The sequence below is a fragment of the Dendropsophus ebraccatus genome, chromosome 3 (genome assembly GCF_027789765.1).
Source record: "Dendropsophus ebraccatus isolate aDenEbr1 chromosome 3, aDenEbr1.pat, whole genome shotgun sequence".
NCBI lineage: Eukaryota > Metazoa > Chordata > Amphibia > Anura > Hylidae > Dendropsophus > Dendropsophus ebraccatus.
In genome coordinates, this window is record NC_091456.1 from 163,501,036 (window position 1) to 163,528,191 (window position 27,156).

At 43.2% G+C, this 27,156-nt stretch overlaps 1 protein-coding gene across 1 annotated transcript in view; it reads right to left on the reverse strand.

The window, feature by feature from the left end:
• The window catches only part of ITGA2 (integrin subunit alpha 2), a 91,269-nt gene extending 69,661 nt beyond the window's left edge, over window positions 1-21,608 (reverse strand). Inside the window, exon 1 of the mRNA XM_069963047.1 lies at window positions 21,346-21,608. Within this exon, the coding sequence (XP_069819148.1) occupies window positions 21,346-21,388 (43 nt within the window). The 5' untranslated portion in view covers window positions 21,389-21,608. The remainder of the gene's footprint in view (window positions 1-21,345) is intronic.
• Between the last annotated feature and the right edge of the window lie 5,548 nt (window positions 21,609-27,156).

The window sequence follows — 27,156 nt, forward strand, 5'->3', positions numbered from 1 at the left end:
GCTACATTCCCACAACGTCTCTTTTCAGCTGTATTTTAGCCTCAAATCAACGACAGTCCACCCATATGATCAAAACCCCAATCAGAATCCCATATAACAGTGCATTGGCATTTAGGGTCCCAGGTAAAATGTCTATGACAACTTAATTTTTTTTTACAATCCTTCAATTTTTCTTCGATGCTCAGATGAGTCTCTGCAGCAGGATCTGTTCCTGGTGATATAATAGCCTTCTCTATATCAAAAAATGGAACCCATCCATAAATATGTTTCCTATTAGTTAGAATAACATCTCACTAGATGACATACTGAGAATATCATATATCACATAGAGCCAGCACTGACCATAGTCCCACATGTGGTGCTTGACAGGAGAGAAAAAGCTGGGTATGAAGTCAGAGACATATCTACTGTATAATGAGGAATGATTTTCGAGGAATTGGTGCAATGTTGGCAATTCTCCTACTAGAATAAACTTTACATCTTGGATTTTATGAGTAGTTCTTCATGGAAAGATTTTTTACAATAGATATTAACCTTTATAATGCCAACTTGATGACTATCATTAGGTATCTTTCCAAAGCCTAACATGTACTTAAACAGTAACTGTCATTAAAAATTAGTTTTGACGCGTCATCAGACATGTCAAAATGTATTGACTGCGGCAGGTTTCACTGCTGAGACCCGCTGTGATCAGGAGATCTAGCTGGGGAGAGAGTGCAGCAGTGCCATTCACTCCCTGGCTGTATCTCCTGATTGGCTAATTACGACAATATAAGTCTTTAAGGCTACACTGTTGGAATTATTGAGCATATAGAAAGTAGATGGTGCTGCTGTTGTGTTTTCATGCTGGCTATATCTCCTGATCACTGCAGGTCTCAGCAATGAGACCCACTGTGATCAATGACTTTTGAAATGCCTGATTCTTCAAGTTCCTTAGGGTACTATTACAGGGGCCGATGGGGGCCTGATGATCACTGTAAACGAGCGACGATCAGCTAGATCGGCGCTCGTTTACTGGGCCTATTACATGGCCCGATAATCATTTAACAAGGGCTGCATGAACATCCTTAACAATGTCCTTGCAGCCCTTGCTTAAACTCTATACATTACCTATCCACGCTGCAGGGCTCCTCTTGCGGTCTTCTTCTCACCAGGTTTCGCACGCTGCAGCAGCAGCTCCAGATCGGCCTGTCTGAGCTAACAGGCCGCTCAGCCAATAACTGGCCGAGGCAGTCCAGAAAATTATTGTGCCCTAGTGTACCCCTGAGTAGGGTATTGGGGGGTATTTCCAAATCAAAGGATAAATTAGCCTTATTTGAATGTTCTATTCAGTTAGTAGATTGGACACATTCATTGTCATTCATTGCAGTGATATTCTTCCGACTATACTTTTAGCTCTTTCTGTGGATGTCAGGTCTCACACATAGGATCACTCACCTGACGACCTTCTATCCCAATCCCTACATACTCATGTTCCATTGAGCGTGCATATGTTCTTAAAGCGGTACTCCGGCAAAAAAATAAATACAATTAAGATCAGCTGGTTTTAGAAAGTTATATAGATTTGTAATTTACTTCTATTTCAAAATCTAAAGTCTTCAAGTACTTATCAGCTGCTGTATGTCCTGCAGGAAGTGTTTATTTCATTCCAGTCTGACACAGTGCTCTCTGCAGCCACCTCTGTCCATATTAGGAACTGTCCAGAGCAGGAAAGGGTTTTCTATGGGAATTTGCTACTTCTCTGGACAGTTCCTGACATGGACAGATGTGAAAGCAGAGAGCATTGTGTCAGACTGGAAAAAATACAACACTTCCTGCACGACATACAGCTGCTGAGAAGTACTGGAAGACTGGAGATTTTTAAATAGAAGTACATTCTAAATCTATATAACCTTCTGACACCAATTGATTTGGCACATCTAGCTCATCAATACATCAATATATTATATTTCAGGAGGAAGTGTAAAATCCAGCCAGATAACCATCTAGCCATATGTTAGGCAGAGATATATTATTAACTACTGTACTTCCTTTGTGGCATTGTGTCAGCATTTGCAGATATTGATATGGTACTCATGTAAAGTGCCTGAAGTAACACTATATACAGTATATTGCATAGTGATATCCGTGTCATTACAGCAAAACCACAGGCGTACATTACAGAAGAATTAACTATCTCATATAGAGGATTAATTTATTTTAAAGATGTCACCCTGGCCCAAACCCAGAAGCCTAGTGCTGCAATGTAAGGTTCTGGAAGTCAGGGTAATAGATGTATGTTATGTCACTATCATGCCTATGCACTTATGCCTGTGGGGCCTTTCTGTAAATCCATAAACCTCCAATATTAGGTTGCTTAACTTGTTACTTTTAAATAGTCTTCTCCATTAACTGTTCAAATGGGAAATGTTGTGAAGTACCCATATAAACATAAGTAACTAATCCAATCGGAAGTGTCATAGAGGCATAACCAGGGCCTGGCCACGCCTCTATGACACTTAAGAACAGCAATAAAAGCTTTACATATAGTGTATAGATACGTCCTCAAAGTCTGTGGTTAATGAAGCATATTCCCCATGCATGACCAAAACCTTCCTCTTTTTTAATTTAAACAACTTCCTTCTATCTATCTATCTATCTATCTGTCTGTCTGTCTGTCTGTCTGTCTGTCTGTCTATCTATCTATCTATCTATCTATCTATCTCCTATCTATCTATTATCTATATATCTATCTATTATCTATCTGTCTGTCTGTCTATCTATTATCTATCATCTATCTATCTATCTATCTATCTATCTATCTATCTATCTATCTATCTATCTACTATCTATGTTTCTACAGTATCTATCTATCTATCTATCTATCTACTATCTATGTTTCTACAGTATCTATCTATCTATCTATCTATCTATCTATCTATCTATCTCCTATCTATCATTTATCTTCTATCATCTATCTATCTATCTACAAGTGTATATATATATATCTATCTATGTATCTATCTTCTATCTATCTATTATCTATATATCTATCTATTATCTATGTCTGTCTGTCTATCATCTATCTATCTATCTATCTATCTATCTATCTATCTATCTATGTTTCTACAGTATCTATCTATCTATCTATCTATCTATCTACCATTTATCTTCTATCATCTATCTATCTACAAGTGTGTGTATATATATATATATATATATATATATATATATATATATATATATATATATATATATATATATGCCTTGGTAGAATGTTATGCAGCTGTTATGTATTAAGAATCACACTGACTATACTCTAATATGTCCCATTATTCTCTGTGCTGAGCTAAATAATCTAAAGAAATCTGGAATATGCATGGAGAGATATAGAAGTTTCCTACATATCATAACTATTTGTGAAAGCAGGCTTCCGGACATTTCCATGGCTCCAGCAGGGACTTACATTTCCTTGCACACATGTGGGTATTCTGGCATCCAAAATGTGTTTTATATGTTCCTGGAGGGTCTGTTACAAATAGTAAATGAATAATACTCACCTACCCCAGTCCCCTGCCGCTCCTGCTTCAGTGATTTCCAGTCCTCCACTGCTTATTTCTGGTTGATACTTCTAAGATGAGATGTCTCAGCAAGACAGATCCTGCAGAGACTTTATATCTTGGAAGAAGCAATGACTGGTAAGCAGCAGAGGGCCCGATAGCTCTAGAACAGGGCCAGATGTAGTGTGATGTAATAAAAAAATAGTCAAATTCAAACAAATTCAAACACACCCGGTAAAGATCTCTGATCCCGTTTCTAAATGACTGAAAGGTAGACACAGCTGCCTATACCAAGGGCCCCATTACACAGGACGATTATTGTGCGGAAAATTGATAAATTGTTCGAATTTAAATTGCAGGCCACAATCGAAAAATCGTTCCTGCGCCGTTGATCATTGATTTAGATCTGACTCTTAATTCATTGTTAATCGTTCGTTAATCGTTCGTTGTAATTCCACATTCGTTCTCTGTAATTCCGCATTCAATCACTAATCGCAGTAACGAAAGTTGTAACGATTGTAACTAATGTCTATCGTTCTGTGTAATCTGGTTAACGATAAACAATTGTTTATTGTTAGTCATTAAAAATCACTTTATCCAGTAGGACCCTTATGGTCCTTTTACACGGAGCGATTATTGTTCAAATTACGATGGCATTTGAGCGATAATCGGCTCGTGTAAACACAACGAATGATCAAGTGATCAGCGAGAAATTGTTCATCTTGGTCTTTGAACATTTGTATAAACAGTCTTTCACAGATTTACCCTATGTGGGCTTAAGCGATCTTAGGCTATGTTCACATTGGGTAAGAGACCGGGTCACAGAATGGCCGTTCTCAAAAAAGATCATTCCGGCCGGTGGGCCGCATAAGAAACTCCCCACTGCTGGAGCCGTGCGCTCCATTGTGTGAACTGACAGGGTTTTCTGCGGCCGATATTCAGTGAATAGCGGCCGCAGAAAACTGACATGCGCCGCTAGGGATCCCGGCCGGAGTGTATACCATATAAACTCGGCCAGGATTCCCTCAGCCTACACCACTGCGTAAGTACCGCAGAAATCATACATAGCCTTAAAACAATCTTAAAGCAATCTTAATCCCGATTCTTTCAAACAATTTATCTCCTTGTCTAAATGCTGATTGTTATAAAAACATATGTTGTTGCCTCAAAATCGTTAAACGATGGATTGGGCAAATTATCGCTCCGTGTAAAAGGACTGTGAGGCTGTTGTCAGGCATTTGTCATTGTTTCTCTACTGTGCACAGTGATCCTGCTACTATCATTCATAGTAGTGGGCGAGACGCTTGATTAACAATATAACAAACCACAAACCCACACATAGAAATGTTATCAGCCTCTAATCCGAAACATTCCAGAACATAAAGAAATGTTTTCCTTTAATGTGGGATGTGATGGAAGAGAAAATATTTTCTGTAAATGAACATTCTGTTACTAATTAACACAATATCACATGGTTACTGAGAATATAGAAGCTGCTGAGTTTTTCTCATTGTTTTCCCTTCGCCACCTGGTCATCATTGCATTCTGAAAGTCTGATGCTGTGTTTACACGAAACGATAATTGGCCCGATCGTATGATTAACGATGTCGGAGTAACGATTTTTTTTTTTATAACGATCAGCGTTTAGATATATCGTATGGAAAAATCGTTTTGCGATCGCGCGCCCGCAGCCCGGCCCCCCCGCAGCCTGCCCCCCGCTCGCAGCCCGGCCAACGCAGACCACCCCCCCGTAGCTCCGATCGCCCCCGCCGGCCCGCGAGCATACGTTACCTGCTCCGCGCAGCAGGTCTTCCGACATCCCCGACTCCGCTCTTCAGTGCACTGATTGGCTGAAGAGGGGAGACGAGAATTTCAAACACCTCTTCTTCAGCCAATCAGTGCTCCTCTTCAGCACTGATTGGCTGAAGAGGAGCCGTTTGAAATTCCCGCCTCCCCTCTTCAGCCAATCAATGCAAGGCAGCACTGATTGGCTGAAGAGGAGCCGTTTAAAATTCCCGGCTCCCCTCTTCAGCCAATCAATGCAAGGCAGCACCGATTGGCTGAAGGGAATTTCAAACGGCTCCTCTTCAGCCAATCAGTGCTGCCTTGCATTGATTGGCTGAAGAGGGGAGGCGGGAATTTCAAACGGCTCCTCTTCAGCCATTCAGTGCTCCTCTTCAGCACCGATTGGCTGAAGAGGAGCCGTTTGAAATTCCCGCCTCCCCTCTTCAGCCAATCAATGCAAGGCAGCACTGATTGGCTGAAGAGGAGCCGTTTGAAATTCCCGCCTCCCCTCTTCAGCCAATCAATGCAAGGCAGCACTGATTGGCTGAAGGGAATTTCAAACGGCTCCTCTTCAGCCAATCAGTGCTGCCTTGCATTGATTGGCTGAAGAGGGGAGGCGGGAATTTCAAACGGCTCCTCTACAGCCAATCAGTGCTGAAGAGGAGCACTGATTGGCTGAAGAGGAGGCGTTTGAAATTCCCGCCTCCCCTCTTCAGCCAATCCAATCAGTGCACTGAAGAGCGTAGCCGGAGATGTCGAAAGACCTGCTGCGCGGAGCAGGTAACATATGCCGTGGGCGATCGGAGCGGCGGGGGGGGGGGGGCGACCAGAGCGGCGTCAGCGGGGGTCAGGGGTGGCGATCGAGCCGGCGCAGGGGGCTGCGGATGAGCGGGGGTCGGGCGGCGGGCGGGGCTGCGGGCGGCTGGACTATCGCACGACGACTGTTTACACGGAGCGATCGCGATTTTTTTGCGAACGACGAACGACGATTTGATGACACGTTGAAAGATCAATTTCTCGTTCGTCGTTTGATCGTTCGCTGCGTTTACACGTACGATTATCGTCCGAATTCGATCGTTATCGTGCAAATTTGCACGATAATCGTTACGTGTAAACGATTGTTTCTGTTACGGAAAAAGGCTTCTGCATCAAATCGGGTTTGCCAATAACATAGTATACAAAGTATGACTAGTATGCAATAACAGTTATGTAAACAGTATGAGATGTATGTTTTTAAAGGGTTTTTTATATTCTGGACCATCCCTACCTGTTATGCTGCGTTTACACGGAACAATTAGGTTTGAATTTTTGTGCTAACGATCGAATTTGAGCCATAATTGTCTCATGTTAACATAGCGAACGATCAATCGACAGGGCGAGAAATCATTCATTTTGATCTTTTAACATGTTCTCAAATTGTCATTGGTCGCAGATCGCTTCGTGTAAACAGTCTTTCACCGATTTACCCTATGTGTGAGATGGGCTTAAGCGATCTTAAAACGATCGCAATAACGAATTTTCCAAACGATATATCGTTCCATCTAAATACTGACCATTATAAAACGCACATATTTACTTCCATATCGTAAATCGTTCGATTGGGCGAATTATCGCTCCATGTAAACGCAGCATTAGGCTATGTTCACACAACGTCAAAAATTGAGAAAAGGCGCCCGATTTTGATATTTAAAAACACATCTGTTTTTTCCGCGATTTAACTGACTGCAATGGCAATGCATTGAAGTCAATGGGAAGACGGACATTCAATGCGCACAGTGTATTGGATAACAGACGTTTTTACCGCTGAAGTCAAAATAATGAACATGATCATTATTTTCGGACGTCTTTTGCAAACAGCGGACGTTTTTTATTAGTTGTTCACACAGTTTTTCTTTTGTCCCCGTTCTTTCTCCGTTTTTACTATTAAATTCAGTGAACTTTTCAACTAAGCCGCATCCAACGGCCAATTAGTAACCAAACTAGAATAATGTAAAAACACCAGTCATTGTACTAAGGGGAGGCCAGGTTGCTAAATGACGTCCGTTATTTTAGACTCAAAATGACGGACGTTATTTTAAACAGAGCTGAAAAAACGTAGTGTGAACATAGCCTTTGACTGTTCTATTGACAGTAGGTGTCCTTTTACACAATCAGCAGCCATAAACAAGTGCAGATCAGCAAGCACAATTAATCATGCAGCCAGGCTGCAGGAACGATCCTTGTATTGTTCGTGCAGCCATGGAGACTTACAGCAAACATATGCATACACATGTACTGTCAGTTTCTAGATCACACAAGCAGTGCATACTTACATTCTGTGCTGCTGTGTCATCAAGCATTATGCTTTCTGACTCTCTCTTTCTGCTCTCCAGCCCCTTGTATGTCTTCACACGACCTTCTCCGGCTGTCGATCATTCTGGAGGAGGCAGCAGCCTGAAGATACAGTGGCAGCTGAGAACAGGATGGGAGACCAAAAAAGTGGGATGCTGGATCACACAGCAGTGCTGAAAGGTAAGTATGCAATGCTTATGTAATCCGGAAACTGACATTACTGATACATGGATATCTGTGCTATTGGTTTCCCATTGATAACAGCCGCACATGTAAGGACAATAGCAATAAATTTTAACACTCGCTAAAATGATACGATCAGCTGAGGATCATTGTTACTTTTATACAGGCTGTTTCTAGCAATACTTCTGTCCAATAATCGATCAGAGGGGAACTGACATTAATCTACTCTGATTCCAGACGAAAATGACATTGAGTATGAATAAACATCGGCTGACAGCGAGGCCTGGGAGTGGCGCTAGGGAGGCACGGGGACTGGTAAGTATACATTGTTTATTAAGTTCCCGCACCCCCCCCCCCTTCATGCCTATTTTATTTTCATGGGACTTCTCTTTTAACAATAATATCCTGCTGTTTGGTATTCCACATTCAAGACTGAAAAAAAAATACCCTGAAATCTATGGAAAGAAAAAATGAATCAGTATTGACCACCAGTTCACCAATATGAGGACTTTACCAAGCATGTACGAAGAGAGAGAGAGAGAGATTTGGGTATTAAAAAAAAAAACACAAAAAACATTGCTTTTTATATATGATGTTTGGTATCACTTTGTATTTTTAGATATTGCAAGTCTATGTAAGATCTGCTTTTGCTGCCACTAACATGTCAGGTACTGCAGGGCTGCTCATGCCCTACACCCCACTCTGCTCAATCACTCTGCCTTTAACACAGCACTACTGACACAGAACCTCTCCTAGTTTATTGCTTACTGTAATACATCAGAATATACAGTACACTCGTGTAGACTTTCTGTTACTAGCAGGCAGTGCAGGCAGTGAGTGGTGGATTATTATTATTATTATTATTATTATTATTATTATTATTATTATTATTATTATTATTATTATCATAAATATTGTGAGCATTATTATTTGTATTATTAATGTTTTGAATAATAATAATTTGATTATTATTCTTTGAAGTCTGGATCTGTCCTGCAGGCTTGCCAGAGCTCCCAGTGTTCTATTGCAAACTGTTCCTATACAGACGGGTTCATCTACATAATATATCTGTGTAAGGATATGGAAACAAAAAAGGGGATTTCTAAGGAAACAATGGAGGAAACTAGTAAGCTTGGAGTACTGGATTTATGTTAGTGTAAAACTCGAAAAATTTTGCCTACCAGCATGCAATTGCATCCAGATGTATGGAAAAGTATTTACCATTTAGCAATTTTAGTGTTATATATTTTAAGTAGCAATGAGTAAGTATCCTGTAAGGAAATGGAGCGTGTTTGATCATGCAGATATATTAGGTAATGTTGTCCCAATCACTGATCTAGTCATATGGTTTTTGTGACACAATTACTGTAACTATTAGGGGGTGGCCACCTTTCCAGTATTTTTTATCTTTATTTTTTTACAAACAACAATAATGAATAAGAAGATAGAAGATTATTGGCAGAAAAAAAAAACCACTGGGTCAATCTAGTCTGCCCTTTTAGTATTTCCCTTATTATTATCTTAGGATAGATATATGTGTATCCCAGGCAGGTTTACATTCAGTTATTGTAGATTTACCAACCACCTCTGCTGGAAATTTGTTCCAAGTATCTACTAATCTTTCAGTAAAGTAATAGTTACTCGTGTTGCTTCTGCTTTTTCCCCCAACTAACCTCACTTTGTGCCCCCTTTGTTCTTATGTTCAGTCAAGAAGACATTTGTCCATACATGGCTGCCTATGAAGGAGCTGTGACAATACATGCTGCCCTGCTGCCTCCAAAAAAGTACTGAAAAGGTGAACAACCGCTTTATTCATGGAAATCCCTGCTCACTCTAGGCTAAGTAGGATAGGTGGTCCTGCTCAGTGTCTGCTCAGGTCTGTATACAGTATGCACACTTATACACAGATCGCCGGCAGTCACTGAGTAAGACGACCCACTACTACTGCATGGCAAGTTAACTATACAACAACCAGGGCCGCTTCTGCCATGAGGCAGAATGAGGATTCCGCCTCAGGTGGCAGATTCTCTGGTCCCTGAGGGGTGGCAACTTCTGCCCAGTCAGTCCGGCACAGGCAGGAACGGCAGGAGGCCTCACTTCTGTGACTGCGGACAGTGGCTGACAGCTCTCCCAGCCGACACACAGAAAGTTACAAGCTCTGTGAGTAATCTGTGGGCACTGTCAGGGCATTAAGGAGACGGGCAAGTGTCCTGGGTCCCCAGCCCCAAAAGGGTAACCACAGAACAGCTCTGACTCCTCATGTACATTAATGCATTTTGCAACCATTTGTGCAAAATCGTGGTAAAATTACCGCAATTTTGTGCAAATTCAGCAGCCTGCAAAAAAGTATATGAGGGGCCATAGCTTATTCCCCTGCTCAGATGCCATAGGGTTCATACAGGGTCATTATCTGCCTGCTTGCAGGCAGCAGACTGTGTGAAGAGAAAGAGGTAATAGGGAAAGGGTGGGATACATGTATATAGGGGAGGGTAGTATATAGGGAGCAATACATGTGAGACTGGGAGCCATATTAGTAAATGTGAACTACAACTACAGAGCTGCTCTCTGAAGCATGCACTATTAAGGGGTCTGAGGGTGGGTTCACAGCAAAATCCACTGCGGATACCTTTCCTGTCATTTTCAACGAGATTACATACTTGCTGCGGGATTGTTATCCGGACCCCTTAACCCCCCACCGGCCAGAGCATACATTACCTGCTCCACGCTGCATCTGAGGCTTTAGAACCTGCACAAACACTGACAGATATGTTATTTCTCACTTCATCGATGGGCCCCCAGGATCATTTCCTCTGGTGGGCCCCAGATTCCCCAGTCCGACACTGACTGTGTCCCTTTCCTCACCTTGTCGATTGTCATCTGTCCCTATGTATTGTTATTAATCATAATAATAGCAACAATAATATAATACTAAAAAAAAAGCCCATCTCCCATTACTGATAATACAGCATAAGATATTGTGTGAAATTACGTGGTATTCTGTCTCTGACTAACCTAATTTCTGCACTGAAATTGTATGTTGTGTTCAGAGGAGACAATGGAATAACTCAATGCATTACTCCAGTTACTAGTACTTCTGGCAGTGGACGAAATGCATAAGTGATACCCAATCCAATGAGTTCTACTAAAGTAGTGTATGCTGAATAATGAATCTTGACTATGATATTGTCCACAGGATACAAATGTGAATGGATGGTGCTTGCATGCAGGGGTCATGTATCCGGGCAATTACGTAGTAGTGATGGCCCACAGACTGAATGGCTCCTTTTATAAAACAGACATCGAGGAGAATAAAGGGAGGATTACAGGGCACAAAGTAACATGGCAGGCAGCTTATTGCACTGAACCAAAAATATGACACAGCAACAAAGTAAAACAGTTTGTCGAAATTTCCCCATTTAACCTCACACCCTGCAGCCACACATTCCTGTGTAATCATTTCCCTGGAGACTACAAGCACGGACATCTACTCCGCACTATAATGAGCCAATGAGCTGCATACATAATAAGTGTATCCTCCTCTCCTTACAGGCAGGTATCCACTGGGGTTAGGCTTTGTCCGTACATGCTCAGCTTTTGGATAATAACAACTCATCCTCTCATATAAAATTATTCCATTCCACAGATTAGTTCTTGAGTCTTAAAGGCAAATCAAGTGCCTCTTTTTTATGAACTTTTATTTTTTTAGCCCATAATTCCTCAGTCCCCGGAGTGGGCAAAGTGACAAGTGATCATATTTCTTAGAGAAATGGCTGTCCTTGTTTAAAGTGTACCAGTAACTTCCGAAAACCACAGACATTAGAGGCATACAAGTTTTCATCAACCACGTTCTGGTTGTTCAGACCACCACTACTTGCTAGAACAAGCAGGATAAAGCACTCAGTGCTCCCCCGCTGTGTGCATATACCTTTACTAACTGACGGGAAAATTATTGTTTAGCCATCAGTTATCTCTCCTGTCCAGCCTCCTGGCTGCGGCTTATCTCTCCTAGAACAATTGGGTTGGGCAGTGGTTTGGTTTTCCATCACACCCGACACCTATCCACCCGACTCCACTGACATCATCTGTTGGTGGCCGCCACAAGCTGTGGTATTGGCCAACTAAAGTAGAGGGTGTATGTATGCACTTGTATCAATGTATGGGTGATGGTCAAGAATCGAGATGAGTCTGACTTGAGTATGATCGAGTGAGATCGCTCTGCGTTAGAAACAGCCCTAGGAAGTCCTACAAAACAGAGATACTGTCAGGATATGGGACCAGGATGACAAAGGACAGGTGTAGCCCTGACACTAGCACCCGCCCCGCTGTCGCTGCCTATTTGCCTCAACAGCCCTAACGGCAGTGGACAACTGGTCAATGGTCCCTAATCCTTTCTAAGTGTGAACATGGAACAAAGACAAGACAGACACAACACAATGAGTCAGGGTCAGGGGTCCGAGTCAGGAACAAGAAGGCAGCGCAGTACAAAACGTGATCCAACAGAGAAGTCAAAAGTCCAAAAGCCAGAAAGTTAGAATGCCAAGTACACAATGCAGGGAACTCTAGGTCAAAACACACTAGTATACTAGGCTCTTTCGCAGGAGGACACTTATGAGGCCTGGAGTCCCAGCCCCAGACGTGATTGGGGTTGAGACTCCAGCACCAGGGCACATACTAACTTTTGACTGGCGATGCAGGCCGCCAGTTACTAAATTTAATACACAACACCTTGTGCCGATCGGTGGGGTGCAGTGAAGCCTCAGCCGCAGCTACATAACAAGAAAGCACCACCATGCCCTTTGAATCCTGCCGGCATCTATGGACATTGTCGGTGCGCCCATAGCAACCGGTCGGGTGGTCATCATGGACGCTGTCGGAAGGTCTCAACTTCGACAGCCACTGGTGTGCAAATGCTGAGCGATCCAGCTCTCCAGCTACGGCTTAGGCCTCTTCTCCCCCCAGCGAAGACAGGAACACTCCAGTATTCTGAACGTTCCTGCGTATACTGAGGCCAGACTGGATAGTTCGGCCATCAGTTATTGAAGGTATATGGCCACCTTTACAGCAGTAAGCAGAAACGTGGTCTGGCCTCACTATAACTGAAGTAATATGGACAGGCAACGCTGAAATGGTGTCGAAACCTGATTTTTCCATAGTTTTCCATAACAAAACAGCTTTGAGATATAATATACATATAAAGAGCCTCAGTTTTCCAGCAGCATGCACATTCATGTCTTGAATGTAGAGAACAACTTCCTGAAATGATCTCATGAGTCATTTCTTTTATCTCCGAAAGATTTTTATTGCGTTTCACCATTATTTTGTTTCTAATAATGCAAAGAAAATGACTGTAAGGGAACCAGTGAATGAGCAGAGATAAAGGCAGATGTTCTTACAATGTTATAAAACCACGATATAGCATTATTACAACACAAGCCATATAAATCAACTGGGCAGGTGATTGTAGCTAAAAAAGTGCAGAAAAGAAAAAGCAATAGTCAACACAAGCCATTACATGAGCAAAGCTGACTCTATGGATAGCTCCAGAGTTGATCTTATAAGAAGCTTAGGGAAAGAGACAGGAAGAAGGCCCCTGAAATACACTGGGCCTCCTGATCTGATACTACTAAGGGAGATGCCCACCGTGGAGGACACTATGTACTGGGGGGGATGCCAGGGGGGACACTATGTACTGGGGGGGGGGGGGGATACCATGGGAGATGCCTTCCACAGGCATAATAAGGAAGATAACTACCATGGGGAACAATAAGGAAGATGCCTACCACCGGGGACACTAGGGGAGATGCCTGCTATGGGGGACACTAGGGGAGATGCCTACCACGAGGGACACTAGGGGAGATACCTACCACAGAGGTTACAAAGGGAGATGCCTACCATGGGGGACACTATCTACTGGGGGGGTGAACAAGGGAGATGCCTAACATATGCTATCTACTGGGTGGGGAAAAAAATATATGTTATTTCACACTGACAACGTCACAGACGTTAGTTCTGTCAGTGCCCCTTGCTCTCTGGCCATCGCTCTCAGGCCGCCCCCGAATTATTGAAAGCCGAATCACAGAGCAACACTGAAGGTATAGTATAAACGCACTGCTTGTGTAATAGGCAACTGATTCTTATCTGTGCTGTCAGTGTCCCTTTAAGATAAGCCTTAAAGGTATAGTAGTAAAAAAGTAGGGTGCACACGGAAGATTTAATGGGGGGAAAAAATCCCAGCACTCACTAAAATTGAAGTAAATGCTCTGTTAGCTGTTGAGATGAACTTCAATATTAGCGAGTGTCAGATTTCCTTTTCTTTCAGGCATTAAAAGGTATCACTGTATCCGACCTGCATCATAGTTGGGAGTCCTTACGAATACTTGACCATTATCCACCCCAGTTTGCTTTTAACTGCATCTAATGAGACCAAGTGCGTTTTCCAACTCTTCGCTTTAGCCAATCTGACTGCCAAAGAAATTACGTAAATGAGTGTTTGTGTGCCCTTAGGAATATCAGGCATGGGAGCAGCGCAAGAAAGCCTGCTCAGGATTTTTCCTGAGATTAACACCGCTGACTGAAGGCACGAGACGACAAATACAAATAAGACCTACGGATCATCCAATATTCCTACCAAATATGACACATAGACCCCCTGTCTCAGTAGTTAGTAAAACTAATAGAAAAAGTCATTGGCTATATGTTAGAGAGTGTAAAGGGAACCAAGTACCACCTCAATAAAACCTTCCAACCAGTTTCCACTAGTAACATATTAATAGAAATGATGATGATGGTAAAAGAAGTGCTCTGATTCTGATCCTTTATGGGGAAGAAGGAAAAAATCCTAAGATTTGATTATTGTTTCACATGGAAAAGTGGGAGGAGAAAAGTCTAGAAGCCTTGGGCCCAAGTAAGGGGCAGATTCTGGGGATCATTTAGAGCAGGGGTACTCAACAACTTTTAGGGAAGGTCCACTTACCGGGGTCTATTGTTAGGTGACGGTCTGAGCTAAACATCTTTAGTAAACATGTTGTGCTCCCTTAGTAGTATATAACCCCCCTGTTGCTCCCCCAGTAGTATATAGACCCCTGTCCGCTCCCCCAGAAGTATATAGACCCCTGTCCGCTGCCCCAGTAGTATATAGACCCCTGTGCACTCCCACAGTAGTATATAGACCCCTGTGCACTCCCCCAGTAGTATATAATCCCCCCTGAGAGCTCCCTCAGTAGTATATAGCACCCCTGTGCGCTCCCCTCAGTAGAATATAGCCCCACTGTGCGCTCCCCCAGTAGTATATAGCCCCCGTGCGCTCCCCCAATAGTATATAGCCCCCTGTGCGCTCCCCCAGTAGTATATAGCCCCCCGCTTTGTGCTCCCCAGTAGTATATAGCCCCCCACTGTGTGCTCCCCCAGTAGTATATAACCCCCTGTGCGCTCCCCCAGTAGTATATAGCCCCCCGCTTTGTGCTCCCCAGTAGTATATAGCCCCCCACTGTGTGCTCCCCCAGTAGTATATAACCCCCTGTGTGCTCCCCCAGTAGTATATAGACCCCCGCTTTGTGCTCCCCAGTAGTATATAGCCCCCCTGTACTTACCCTCCCATATAGCATATAACATAAAAATTATGTCCCTGAAAAAAAGAGAGCATCCTAAAGAACAGCAGGAAGTCAATCCAGATTCCCCAATTTTTTGCACATTAAATAGTAACTTTATGGCAACAATTACATCTAGAAAGCAGCGCACTATGCCATTATGGGTGCTTGCTATGGCTCTCTGTGCTGGTGAGGCTGTACTAAAAGATGAGCAAGTACTAAAATGCTTGAATGCTCGTTATTCAAGTAGAGTATTTTATGATTCGATTCGAGTAATGAACCTCATTAAAGTCAATGGGAGACTGGAGTATTGTTTCAGGGGCCTCCTACTCGGCAGAGGGGAGGGTATCTGGGTCACCTGGAAACCTCAGAAAGTCGTATAAACACCACAGAAATAGAACTTGGACAGCAGGGGGAGCATGCATGGATGCATTAAAGACTCCCAGCTCCTTGGACTATGCCACTTTTACAGCAAAAAAGTGTAGCACAGTATACAGCGGCGTATACTCCATTCCACCACTACACTGTTCCACTATGATAATGGTAAGACTGTATGACAATTGTATTATACTGTATGGCATATGATGATTGTTTGTGCTTTGTTTTCCAAAAAAAAATATATATTCAAGTTTTGGACAGTAGTGAGTATTGTACTGTCAGCAAAGAAGTGGAGCACAGTATACAGCGACGTATACTCAGTTACTACCCTAAGATTTTTGCTCTATGATCCTGTTTTTTTCCAGTCCGAAAAAGGACTTTACGATAGTTGTGGAATGTGAATAATACTGACAAGAACTACCTATATACCATTATACTATTCCTTCCAGAATTGGTACATTGTATGGAATTTGCTTGTACAGTCACACTCACTTATTACTAATACTAATCCTTAAAAGGAATGTTTGGAAGTTAATAGCCTACCTAACTATATAATGTAAGCCCTACACCTGCTCTGTCCCTGCTCCAGCATCTCTCCCTGTCAGCTAACAGACCACAAGTGAGTCGAGCATCTAAAGACCTGGCTCTATATACACCCAGGTCACCTGATGCAGCCGGCCAATCATTGCTAGGCTTGCAGCCAACATAGCTACTACATAACAGGACCCCCAGCCCCTTCTCTGCATGTTTATTGGCTGATTAAAGTTGCCAAATCAGAAGACTATGAATTCCATTTGAGGACCACCTGGATTCGTTCGAATATCAAGTACTTTCAAGCACCGAGATACTGGATCGAACAGTGAGCTCAAACGACTATACTCGCTTGTCTCTAAATGTCATACTACTTATGGTGAACTATGATATTGGCATGACACCCCATTACCGTTCAGTAGTTCTTGCTACATCTGTACTTTGATTATCTGTATTTTTATAGCTAACCTGATACTGTACAAGCTGTCAGTAAACCAATAGGGACGTTTAGTCGCCTCTTTCTTATTCTATTACAATCTGTGCTGCCTGCATAAAATACTATCACTGGATAGAGAATAATGCCAGTCCTACTGAAACGTACAAGAATATTACCAGTCACTAAGCAGTTCTATAACCATATGGAAGCACAAGGCTGCAGTCTGGGTATAGTTGGAGTTAACAAACTCTGATGGTATTACTATTCTCTACCATTCATAGCGGAGTGCCCCCTATTCTGTTGGATTATGTGGAATAGGGTGGCAAATTACAATCCATAGACAGACAATCCCAATAGTTGTACACCTGGTGATTTACTGTGACTTATATGGGTGAGAAAACCCATTTAAACATGAGAGTAGGTGTGTGACTCCAGCCATGTGACCTCGCAGTCTGTCATAGATGCTGAGGCTCATCCACTCTCATACACTGGGGTCACCAGCTGTGTTGCTTTTAGCTGCTTTCAAATGGGAAACTGTGATCAGATGGGTTTTCTAGAGAGACAATAAAACAACATTGTCTCTCGCTTCGGGATATGCACAGCTGTCAGATTCCTGTCGGCTCTTCTTGCACCCAAATAAATGCAAACTCTGTGACAGCACTTCCCCTAGAATCCACTACCAGTACATATACAGTAAGACCCTCTGTCCTATACTACAAAGTTGGGATAATTCTTTTTAGATATTCATAGCTATGCTGGCAAAGCCAAGGGGTAACCACAAGGCCCAGTGTAGCATCGTCTCCATAGACTTATAATGGGGATTGTCTCCTGCAGAAAGATGGAAAAGACAGAGGGCTGAGGAATAAAGTGCTTAACAGCTCTATCAAAAAGAAGTGGGAGGTCTGAACATTGAGACCGATCACAACTATTGACATGTCTGGGTGACAAGGACACATTTGAAGGGTCTCGATTAAATCTCAATGAATGCCCAAAGTACAGCTGCTGTGTGTTTTATACAGTTCTATGCCACAACTACAATATAACATGACATAATGCACAGGGCAGAAGATCAATTTGGAAAAGGATGAAGGAGTTTCACATTAAAGGGGTTATCCAGTGTTGGGAAACATGGCCACTTTCTTCCAGAGACAGCACATTAAAGGGGTTATCCAGCGCTACAAAAACATGGCCACTTTTCCCCCTGCTGTTGTCTCTAAGGATGGTCCAAACCTGCCGAGCGTTCGGGTTCATATGAACCCGAACGCTCGGCATCAGATTCCCGCTGTCTGCCCACTCCGTGCAGCGGGTGGATACAGCGGGAGGACAGCCTGGAAAACTGGGATACAGCCTATGGCTATGGCTGTATCCCAGTTTTCCAGGCGGTCCTCCCACTGTATCCACCCTCTCCAAGGAGCAGGCAGACAGCGGGATTCATTGCCGAGAGTTTGGGTTCTTACGAACCCGAACCTCGGCAGGTTCGGACCATCCCTAGTTGTCTCCAGTTCAGGTGTGGTTTGCAATTAAGCTCCATTTACTTGAATGGAACTGAGTTTCAAAACCCCACCCATACTGGAGACAACAGTAGGGGGAAAGTGGCCATGTTTTTGTAGCACTGGATAACCCCTTTAAGCTCCATTGACTTCAATGGAACAGAATTTCAAAACCGCACCCAAACTGGAGACAAGAGTGGTGCTGTCTCTGAAAGTAAGTATCCATGTTTTTTTTTAACACTGGATAACCCCTTTAATCAGTATTGGAGACTAAGCTCTTGTTATACCATATAAAGAGGTTCAGCAGCAGACGTAAATTATAAGGAAAAAAAAGACAAATTTGGTCAGCTCTCCTAGAACACCATTCACACTAGGCAGGAGCACGTTGCTATGGCTTAAATGGCAAACACAGAAAAATGCAACAGGCATTGCGGTGAGCTGTTGCATTTTTCTGTGTTTTTGTTAATTTTTGTCTCCAGTTTGGGTGCAGGTTTTGCAATTCAGTTCCATTGAAGTGAATGGAGCTTAATTGTAAACCGCACCTGAACTGGAGACAAGAGCGGTGCTGTCTCTGGAAGAAAGTGGCCATGTTTTTCTAAGGCTGTATAACCCCTTTAATGTCATAGACCTATGTTTCTAAAACCGAGCAAAGTGATGCCTGGGCCTCACCAGACCAAACAAGAGGATGATGGGGCCTAACAATCCATGGTAGAAGCCAATGCAAAAAACAAAAAACTATTGCTCAGAATACCCTTCATTTTGCTTCTTAAACTCTGTAGAAACCATCTAAAGCAGAGATTGTTTCATCCAAGGACTGTGTAGCTTATTGTCACTGCCTGCACATCTGTGCCTCACCAGCAGCTAGGGGGCGCCTCACAGTTTGAGAAGCACTGCCCTAGGCAGTTGTACTGTTAAGGCTTTAATATTTTGACACTCAATGGCGGTATTGAATTGAATTGAAACATATGGCAATGTTTGTGTGTGCAATATGTGGTAGTATAACTTGGAAACTCCTAGAGACACCAGCTTCCATGTATAATTGCAGCCACTCCAACCTGGGTCATTGAATCTCATATCTTTTACCCTGGCTTAAAGGGGTACTCCAGCAAAAAAAAAAAAAAAAAAAAAAAAAAAAAAAAAAAAGAGAAAGAAAATCTTTAAATTTAACTGGTGTCAGAGATTTGTAATTTACTTCTATTAAAAAAAATCAAGTCTTCCTGTTCTTATCAGCTGCTGTATGTCCTGCAGGAAGTGGTGTATTCTTTCCAGCCTTATACAGTGCTCTCTGCTGCCACCTCTGTCCATGTCAGGAACTGTCCAGTCCAGTAGCAAATCTCCATAGAAATAATTTCATGCTCTGGACAGTTCCTGACATGGACAGAGGTGGCAGCAGAGAGCACTGTATCAGACTGGAAAGAATACACCACTTCCTGCAGGACATCCAGCAGCTGATAAGTACTGGAAGACTGGAGATTTTAATAGAAGTAATAGAAGTAAATTACAATTCTCTGGCACTTTCTGGCACCAGTTGAAGTGAGAGATTTTTTTTTAATGGAGTACCCCTTAAATGTTATCCCTGTCACTTAAAACACTTTAGATATGCCATAGAGACATGATAAACCTTTTGATCAGTGGAGGTCTGTGTGTTCACAGTAGAAGAATGCCTCCAGTTCCTGCGTGCAACACATAAATTCCCATTTAATACAATGGGATGCCCATTACACCATCTTCTGGCATCTTCAAAATGAGTGCATGATCATTTCTATAATGCTAAACCTTCTTCATTAGAAACTGACCACTGGGTGGCGCTGTTTTATGAGCATCTGTGAATGATATGGGTTTTATTGCTATAGTGGATGAGCACAGCTCAGATATGACTTTCACTCCTGGATCATTAACACAGTCGCTCCTTTGATGTGATTTACAGTTTCACTAAAGGGCACCAGATGGCTGAAGAATGAAGATGAGGGCTAGTACCAGGGGTCTTCTAGATAATGGATTGTAAGGACAAGGGTCTCTGGAAACTCAAGATCAAAGACCCCGTTGACCTCCTAATAAACTGCAGGGAGACAGGACACTGATAGAGTCTTGTATGCAGACTCACATATGATAATACTTTGATATGTAACAGAATGCGACTTTTTACAATGTGAACAATGAAGCACAGATACACATTCATCTCTGCTACATCTATATTATACAGCGCAAACAAAACCACAATGAGTTGCCTAAACACAATTTTTTTTTTACTCTGAAAATGACTGTGTCTTCTTATCTAGACTTCTCATAGCTGATATCGCACAGGAAGAAGTTCACATTCATGTTGCAACAGGTATGGGGGTAAGAAAAGACATTAACTTCTCAGTTATTTCTGATGTAGTAGAGCTGAGTCACCTGGTATAGAAGAACTGAGTTTGTCATTTATCATATGATGATCACTAAGGTTTTACATGGGACTGCAGGTTATGCGTAAACATGTAAACTGATAAATTCAGCTTGGAAACATCGGCAAGAATGAATTCTAGATGTAGCAGAGCTGAGTGTGTCAATGCAGAAGAGCTAGCAATGTCATTCGGTATGGGCGTTTGAGCTGTAATCTTGCACAGGGCTGCCCTCCAGGAATGATCATGTTCTCTGACAAATTCAGCTCTGCTACATTTGAATTTTGAAAATGGATGCACTTATATACAACTATATTTAGCGGAGCTGAATATATCATTCAAGGCTGTGTTCACACTACTGTTTATCGTCTTTCCTGTGTTATTGATGAGAACAGAATAAGAATAGAACAGTCTGCGATATTATTCTAAAAAAAAAAAAAAAAACAGCTAAAAAAATCTATAAAAAAAAACGAAATCAAATTTAAAGGACAGGTCCATGTTAATTGGAAAATAGGTTATGATAACACAGGAGGCTTACCGGCAGTCCTATGTAAAAGCACGTTTACACACAACAATAACACGTATGAGTGTTATATGCAGTTTGCTACCTGTGACAAACTCACACCTGCTACACCTGGGACCTATCAAACTTGTATCCACGCTGTAAAGTGACACTGCCTGAGATATCAATGGAAAGTAGCTTACCTTGGATTATCACCAGCAAAGAAATGTAATTTCTTCTGTCCATGGTAAAGCAGAGAGGAGTGCGCAGTATGAACCTCTTGTGGATGGCAGCAGCCAAGTAGACAGCTAAGAGCTCAGACGTCCAAAGAAGCTGCAGATCTTATAGGCAAAAAAGCAGCAATGAATAGCCAGGGAGGAGCTAGAGGATTTCACAATGGATCCAGCTCCCAGGATAGCTGTCCTGCAGTCAGGGTGGCACAGGAGTCAGTGTGTGCGCCCACTCAGTGCAGCTACATAGCACTTCCCTGCTCTGTGCACAATACTAGTGACTAGTAGTTGTGCATAGTGCACACACACATTGCCGGCAGCACATATCAGGTTACACTCGCTTTATTATGCCCATAACCCTTGCCTTCCTGGTAATATAAAACAATACGTTCAGGTTCGGCTCTCGCTTTCTTATAGACATCCTCTCTCCTTGATATCCTGGCTTTTTTTTTTAACTTCCTTCCTTACATTAACATGGACATTGTACTGTCTGCTTCTATCACAAGAGATCTAAATACTATCGAAATGCCAAAGAAAACACCTCCTGGCTGGGTGCCCACTTTGGGAATATATCGGGCAAAGGCGGCCGTGTCGGAATATATACCAACGCTAATAATCATCATGATCTTTATTAGCGGCCGTCTATGGAATGAGATGGACGCCTTTGTCCCATAAGTTCCCGAAGTGCCTAGCCTAATCCTGTGTACCTGTGAACCATCGCCATACAGTACATCTTTTGGCTATGTTCACAAGAGATACGGTCACGGAACGGCCGGTCTCTAAAAAGATCATCCCGGCCGGTACTGCAGTACCAGTCGGATGATCTTTCGGGCCGCAGTGTTCTGATGCGGGCACATCCGTGCACGCCCGCATTAGAACTTTACACTGCACGCTATGGAGCCCGCTCACTCCATAGCGTGCACTGACAGGGTTTTCTGCGGCTGCTGGTCAATGAATAGCGGCCACAGAAAACTGACATGTATACTATGTGCATACGCTCCGGCCGGGATCCCATAGACAGAAAGGTAATGTATAATAATCACGGCCGTTGTATAACGGTCAAGGTTTTACGAAAATATACATTGTGTGAACATAGCCTTAGTCTGCATGGAATAAATCTTGATGTTTGGGTATGTGCCACTCCTAGTTCATTAAAGGGGTACTCCGGAGGGAAAAAAATTTTTCATATCAACTGGTATTAGAATGATTTACAGATTTGTAAATTACTTTTATTAATAATCTCTAGTCTTCCAGTACTTATCAGCTGCTGTATGTCCTGTCCTGCAGAAAGTGGTGTATTCTTTGCAGCCTGACACAGTGCTCTCTGCTGCCACCTCTCTCCATGTCAGGAACTGTCCAGAGCAGGAGCAAATCCTTATAGAAAACCTCTCCTGCTCTGGACAGTTCCTGTCAAAGACAGAGATGGCAGCAGAGAGCACTGTGTCAGACTGGAAAGAATACACCACTTCCTGTAGGACATACATCAGCTGATAAGCAGGGCCGTATTAACAGCTGCTGGTGCCCTAGGCACTAAACCTGAAGACGCCCAATTTTGGGGAGCCTGGTTTCGGCCACATACATTTCTCTACATGTAGAAACATTGTCTGAATCGCGTTTTTAATGGTTTTTAATGGCTTAAAACATAAAAAAACTTCCACATTGAATCAATGATTAGAGCCGTCTGCATATTGTCTGATGGAATTCTTACCACAGGATTGGTAGATTGGTAGGTAATAGCTCCAGCCCTCACATTTACCACCACCACCATACCAGACCTGACCAATACTGCCACACTGTGACTGGATAACACCACCATACCAGACCTGACCAATACCACCATACTGTGACTGGATAACACTGCCATACCAGACCTGACCAATACCACCATACAGTGACTGGATAACACTGCCATACCAGACCTGATACCATTATACTGTGACTGGATAACACCACCACACCAGACCTGACCAATACCACCATACTGTGACTGGATAACACCGCCATACCAGACCTGACCAATACCACCACACTGTGACTGGATGACACTGCCATACCAGACCTGACCAATACCACCATACAGTGACTGGATAACACTGCCATACCAGACCTGACCGATACCACCATACTGTGACTGGATAACACCGCCATACCAGACCTGACCAATACCACCACACTGTGACTGGATAACACTGCCATACCAGACCTGACCAATACCGCCATACTGTGACTGGATAACACTGCCATACCAGACCTGACCAATACCACCACACTGTGACTGGATGACACTGCCATACCAGACCTGACCAATACCACCATACAGTGACTGGATAACACTGCCATACCAGACCTGATACCACCATACTGTGACTGGATAACACCACCAGACCTGACCAATACCACCATACTGTGACTGGATAACACTGCCATACCAGACCTGATACCATTATACTGTGACTGGATAACACCACCACACCAGACCTGACCAATACCACCATACTGTGACTGGATAACACCGCCATACCAGACCTGACCAATACCACCACACTGTGACTGGATAACACTGCCATACCAGACCTGACCAATACCGCGATCCTGTGACTGGATAACACTGCCATACCAGACCTGACCAATACCACCACACTGTGACTGGATGACACTGCCATACCAGACCTGACCAATACCACCATACAGTGACTGGATAACACTGCCATACCAGACCTGACCAATACCACCATACTGTGACTGGATAACACCGCCATACCAGACCTGACCAATACCACCACACTGTGACTGGATAACACTGCCATACCAGACCTGACCAATACCGCCATACTGTGACTGGATAACACTGCCATACCAGACCTGACCAATACCACCACACTGTGACTGGATGACACTGCCATACCAGACCTGACCAATACCACCATACAGTGACTGGATAACACTGCCATACCAGACCTGATACCACCATACTGTGACTGGATAACACCACCAGACCTGACCAATACCACCATACTGTGACTGGATAACACTGCCATACCAGACCTGACCAATACCACCATACTGTGACTGGATAACACTTATACAAGACCTGACCAATACCGCCATACTGTGACTGGATGACACTGTCATACCAGACCTGATACCACCATACTGTGACTGGATAACACTGCCACACCAGAACTGACCAATACTACAATACTGTGACTGGATAACACTGCCACACCAGACCTGACCAATACCACCATACTGTGACTGGATAACACTGCCACACCAGACCTGATACCACCATACTGTGACTGGATAAAACCGCCATACCAGACCTGATACCACCATACTATGACTGGATAACACCACCATACCAAACCTGACCAATACCACCATACTATGACTGTATAACACTACCATACCAGACCTGACCAATACCACCACACTGTGACTGGATAACACCGCCATACCAGACCAATACCACCATACTGTGACTGGATAACACCGCCATACCAGACCTGACCAATACAACCGTACTGTGACTGGATAACACCGCCATACCAGACCTGATACCACCATACTGTGACTGGATAACACCGCCACACCAGACCTGACCAATACTGCCATAACCCCTACCACCACCACCAGATTTACTGGCAAGTCTGAACTGGAGGTGGGAGACAAAAAAAATAAAAATAAAAAGTAGTTTCCTCCCCCTGCTCCCTGGTGCTGCCCCCTTGCAAGGTGCTGCCCTAGGCACCGGGCCACGGGTGCCTTGTGGTAAATACAGCCCTGCTGATAAGTACTGGAAGACTGTAGATTATTAAATAGAAATAATTTACAATTGTGTACAACTTTCTTTCACTAGTTGACATTTTCTCCTAGGTACCCCTTTAAGGTTAGACTCAGACTAGGATTTTTTTTTTTAATCCTAAAAACATCATAATTGGCCCTTTTTCTTTTTTTTGCCTAATAAATGCTGAGGCCAGATGTTAACTAAGAGTCAATGGGTGCAATGAAATTCAATACCCACAGGCTATCTTTTGGACTGGCGTTTTTTCAGGGCATTTTGGTGTATTTTGTCATTAGCTTTGGCTGTCCAGGAGGTTCCCCATAAACCGAGTGACTACAGGTGAAATCTTCTGTAATTTCCCAGAACATCTTGGAGGCTTCTACAAACCATGACTTATGTCCATTAGTTTTTTTGTTTTTCCAGCTCTGTCCTAACCTTTTTTTCCCAACTGACACAAACTCCCTATCCTGTTGCTGCTATTCCCGATTCTGTACTTAAAGGGGAACTCCGCTTAAAAATAATTTAACCCTGTTGAATTCCTAACCATAATCTAAGCTTGTTTGTTATTGGTTTCTATTACATGAATTGGTCCGTTTGTCTGCAGCACATCCTGACTCACACCCTGAAGCAGATGAAAATCCTCACTTCCTGGTTCATTCAGTCTCCACTGCTCTGTGATACCCCTCCCTTCTGAGACCAAAGTCACATGATCTGTCTCTTCTGTTGCCAGATAGGCTGTAACACCTCCTCTGTACCCTGCCCACCACTGACATTTAAACAACCATTGAGCACCTGGCCAAGGAGAGGGGAAACAACAAAACAGTGACAGCCTCCTGAGCAGTATAGAGAAAAGGAAACACAGGTATTTCATCTATCTTGGTAGATGGATGGATAGACAGAAAGATAGATATTTTGTTTACAATGTAAAGCAGAAGCAGATTGAGCCAGTGACCAGCTAGTTTTGTGAACACTTCATTTATTTAGCTCTTGGGTGGAATACCCCTTTAATTTACATCAACACCCCCCAGAAAAAAGTGACGCACAGGACCACTGAAAATAATAGTGCAATAGATCCCCCTCCCAAATAAAAATAAATATATAATAGTTCAAAAAAGATATTGCCCCATTTTGTGTGTCAGGTGGGGCACACCCAATATAAATTTACACCTTTGCACTAGTAGTGGAAGAGTAAAGTATGACTTCCAGTATGGGTTAGTACACTAGACTCCCTGTATGGGACGGTACACTAGACTCCCAGTATAGGTTGGCACACTAGACTCCCAGTATGGGTTGGCACACAAGACTCCCAGTATGGGCTGGTACACTAGACACCCAGTATGGGTTGGCACAATAGACTCCCTGTATGGGATGGTACACTAGACTCCCAGTATGGGTTGGTACACTAGACTCCCAGTATGGGATGGTACACTAGACTCCCAGTATGGGCTGGTACACTAGACACCCAGTATGGGTTGGCACACAAGACTCCCAGTATGGGCTGGTACACTAGACACCCAGTATGGGTTGGCACAATAGACTCCCTGTATGGGATGGTACACTAGACTCCCTGTATGGGTTGACACACTAGACTCCCAGTATGGATTGGTATACTAGACGCCCAGTATGGGTTGGCACAATAGATCTAGTATAGGTTGGCACACTAGACTCCTAGTATGGGTTGGCACACAAGACTCCCAGTATGGATTGGTATACTAGACTCCCAGTATGGGTTGGCACAATAGATCTAGTATAGGTTGGCACACAAGACTCCCAGTATGGGCTGGTACACTAGACACCCAGTATGGGATGGTACACTAGACTCCTAGTATGGGCTGGTAAGCTAGACTCCCAGTATTTGTTGGCACACTAGACTCCCTGTATGGGATGGTACATTAGACTCCCAGTATTTGTTGGCACACTAGACTCCCTGTATGGGATGGTACACTAGACTCCCAGTATGTGTTGACACACTAGACTCCCAGTATGTGTTCAACAAAACACAA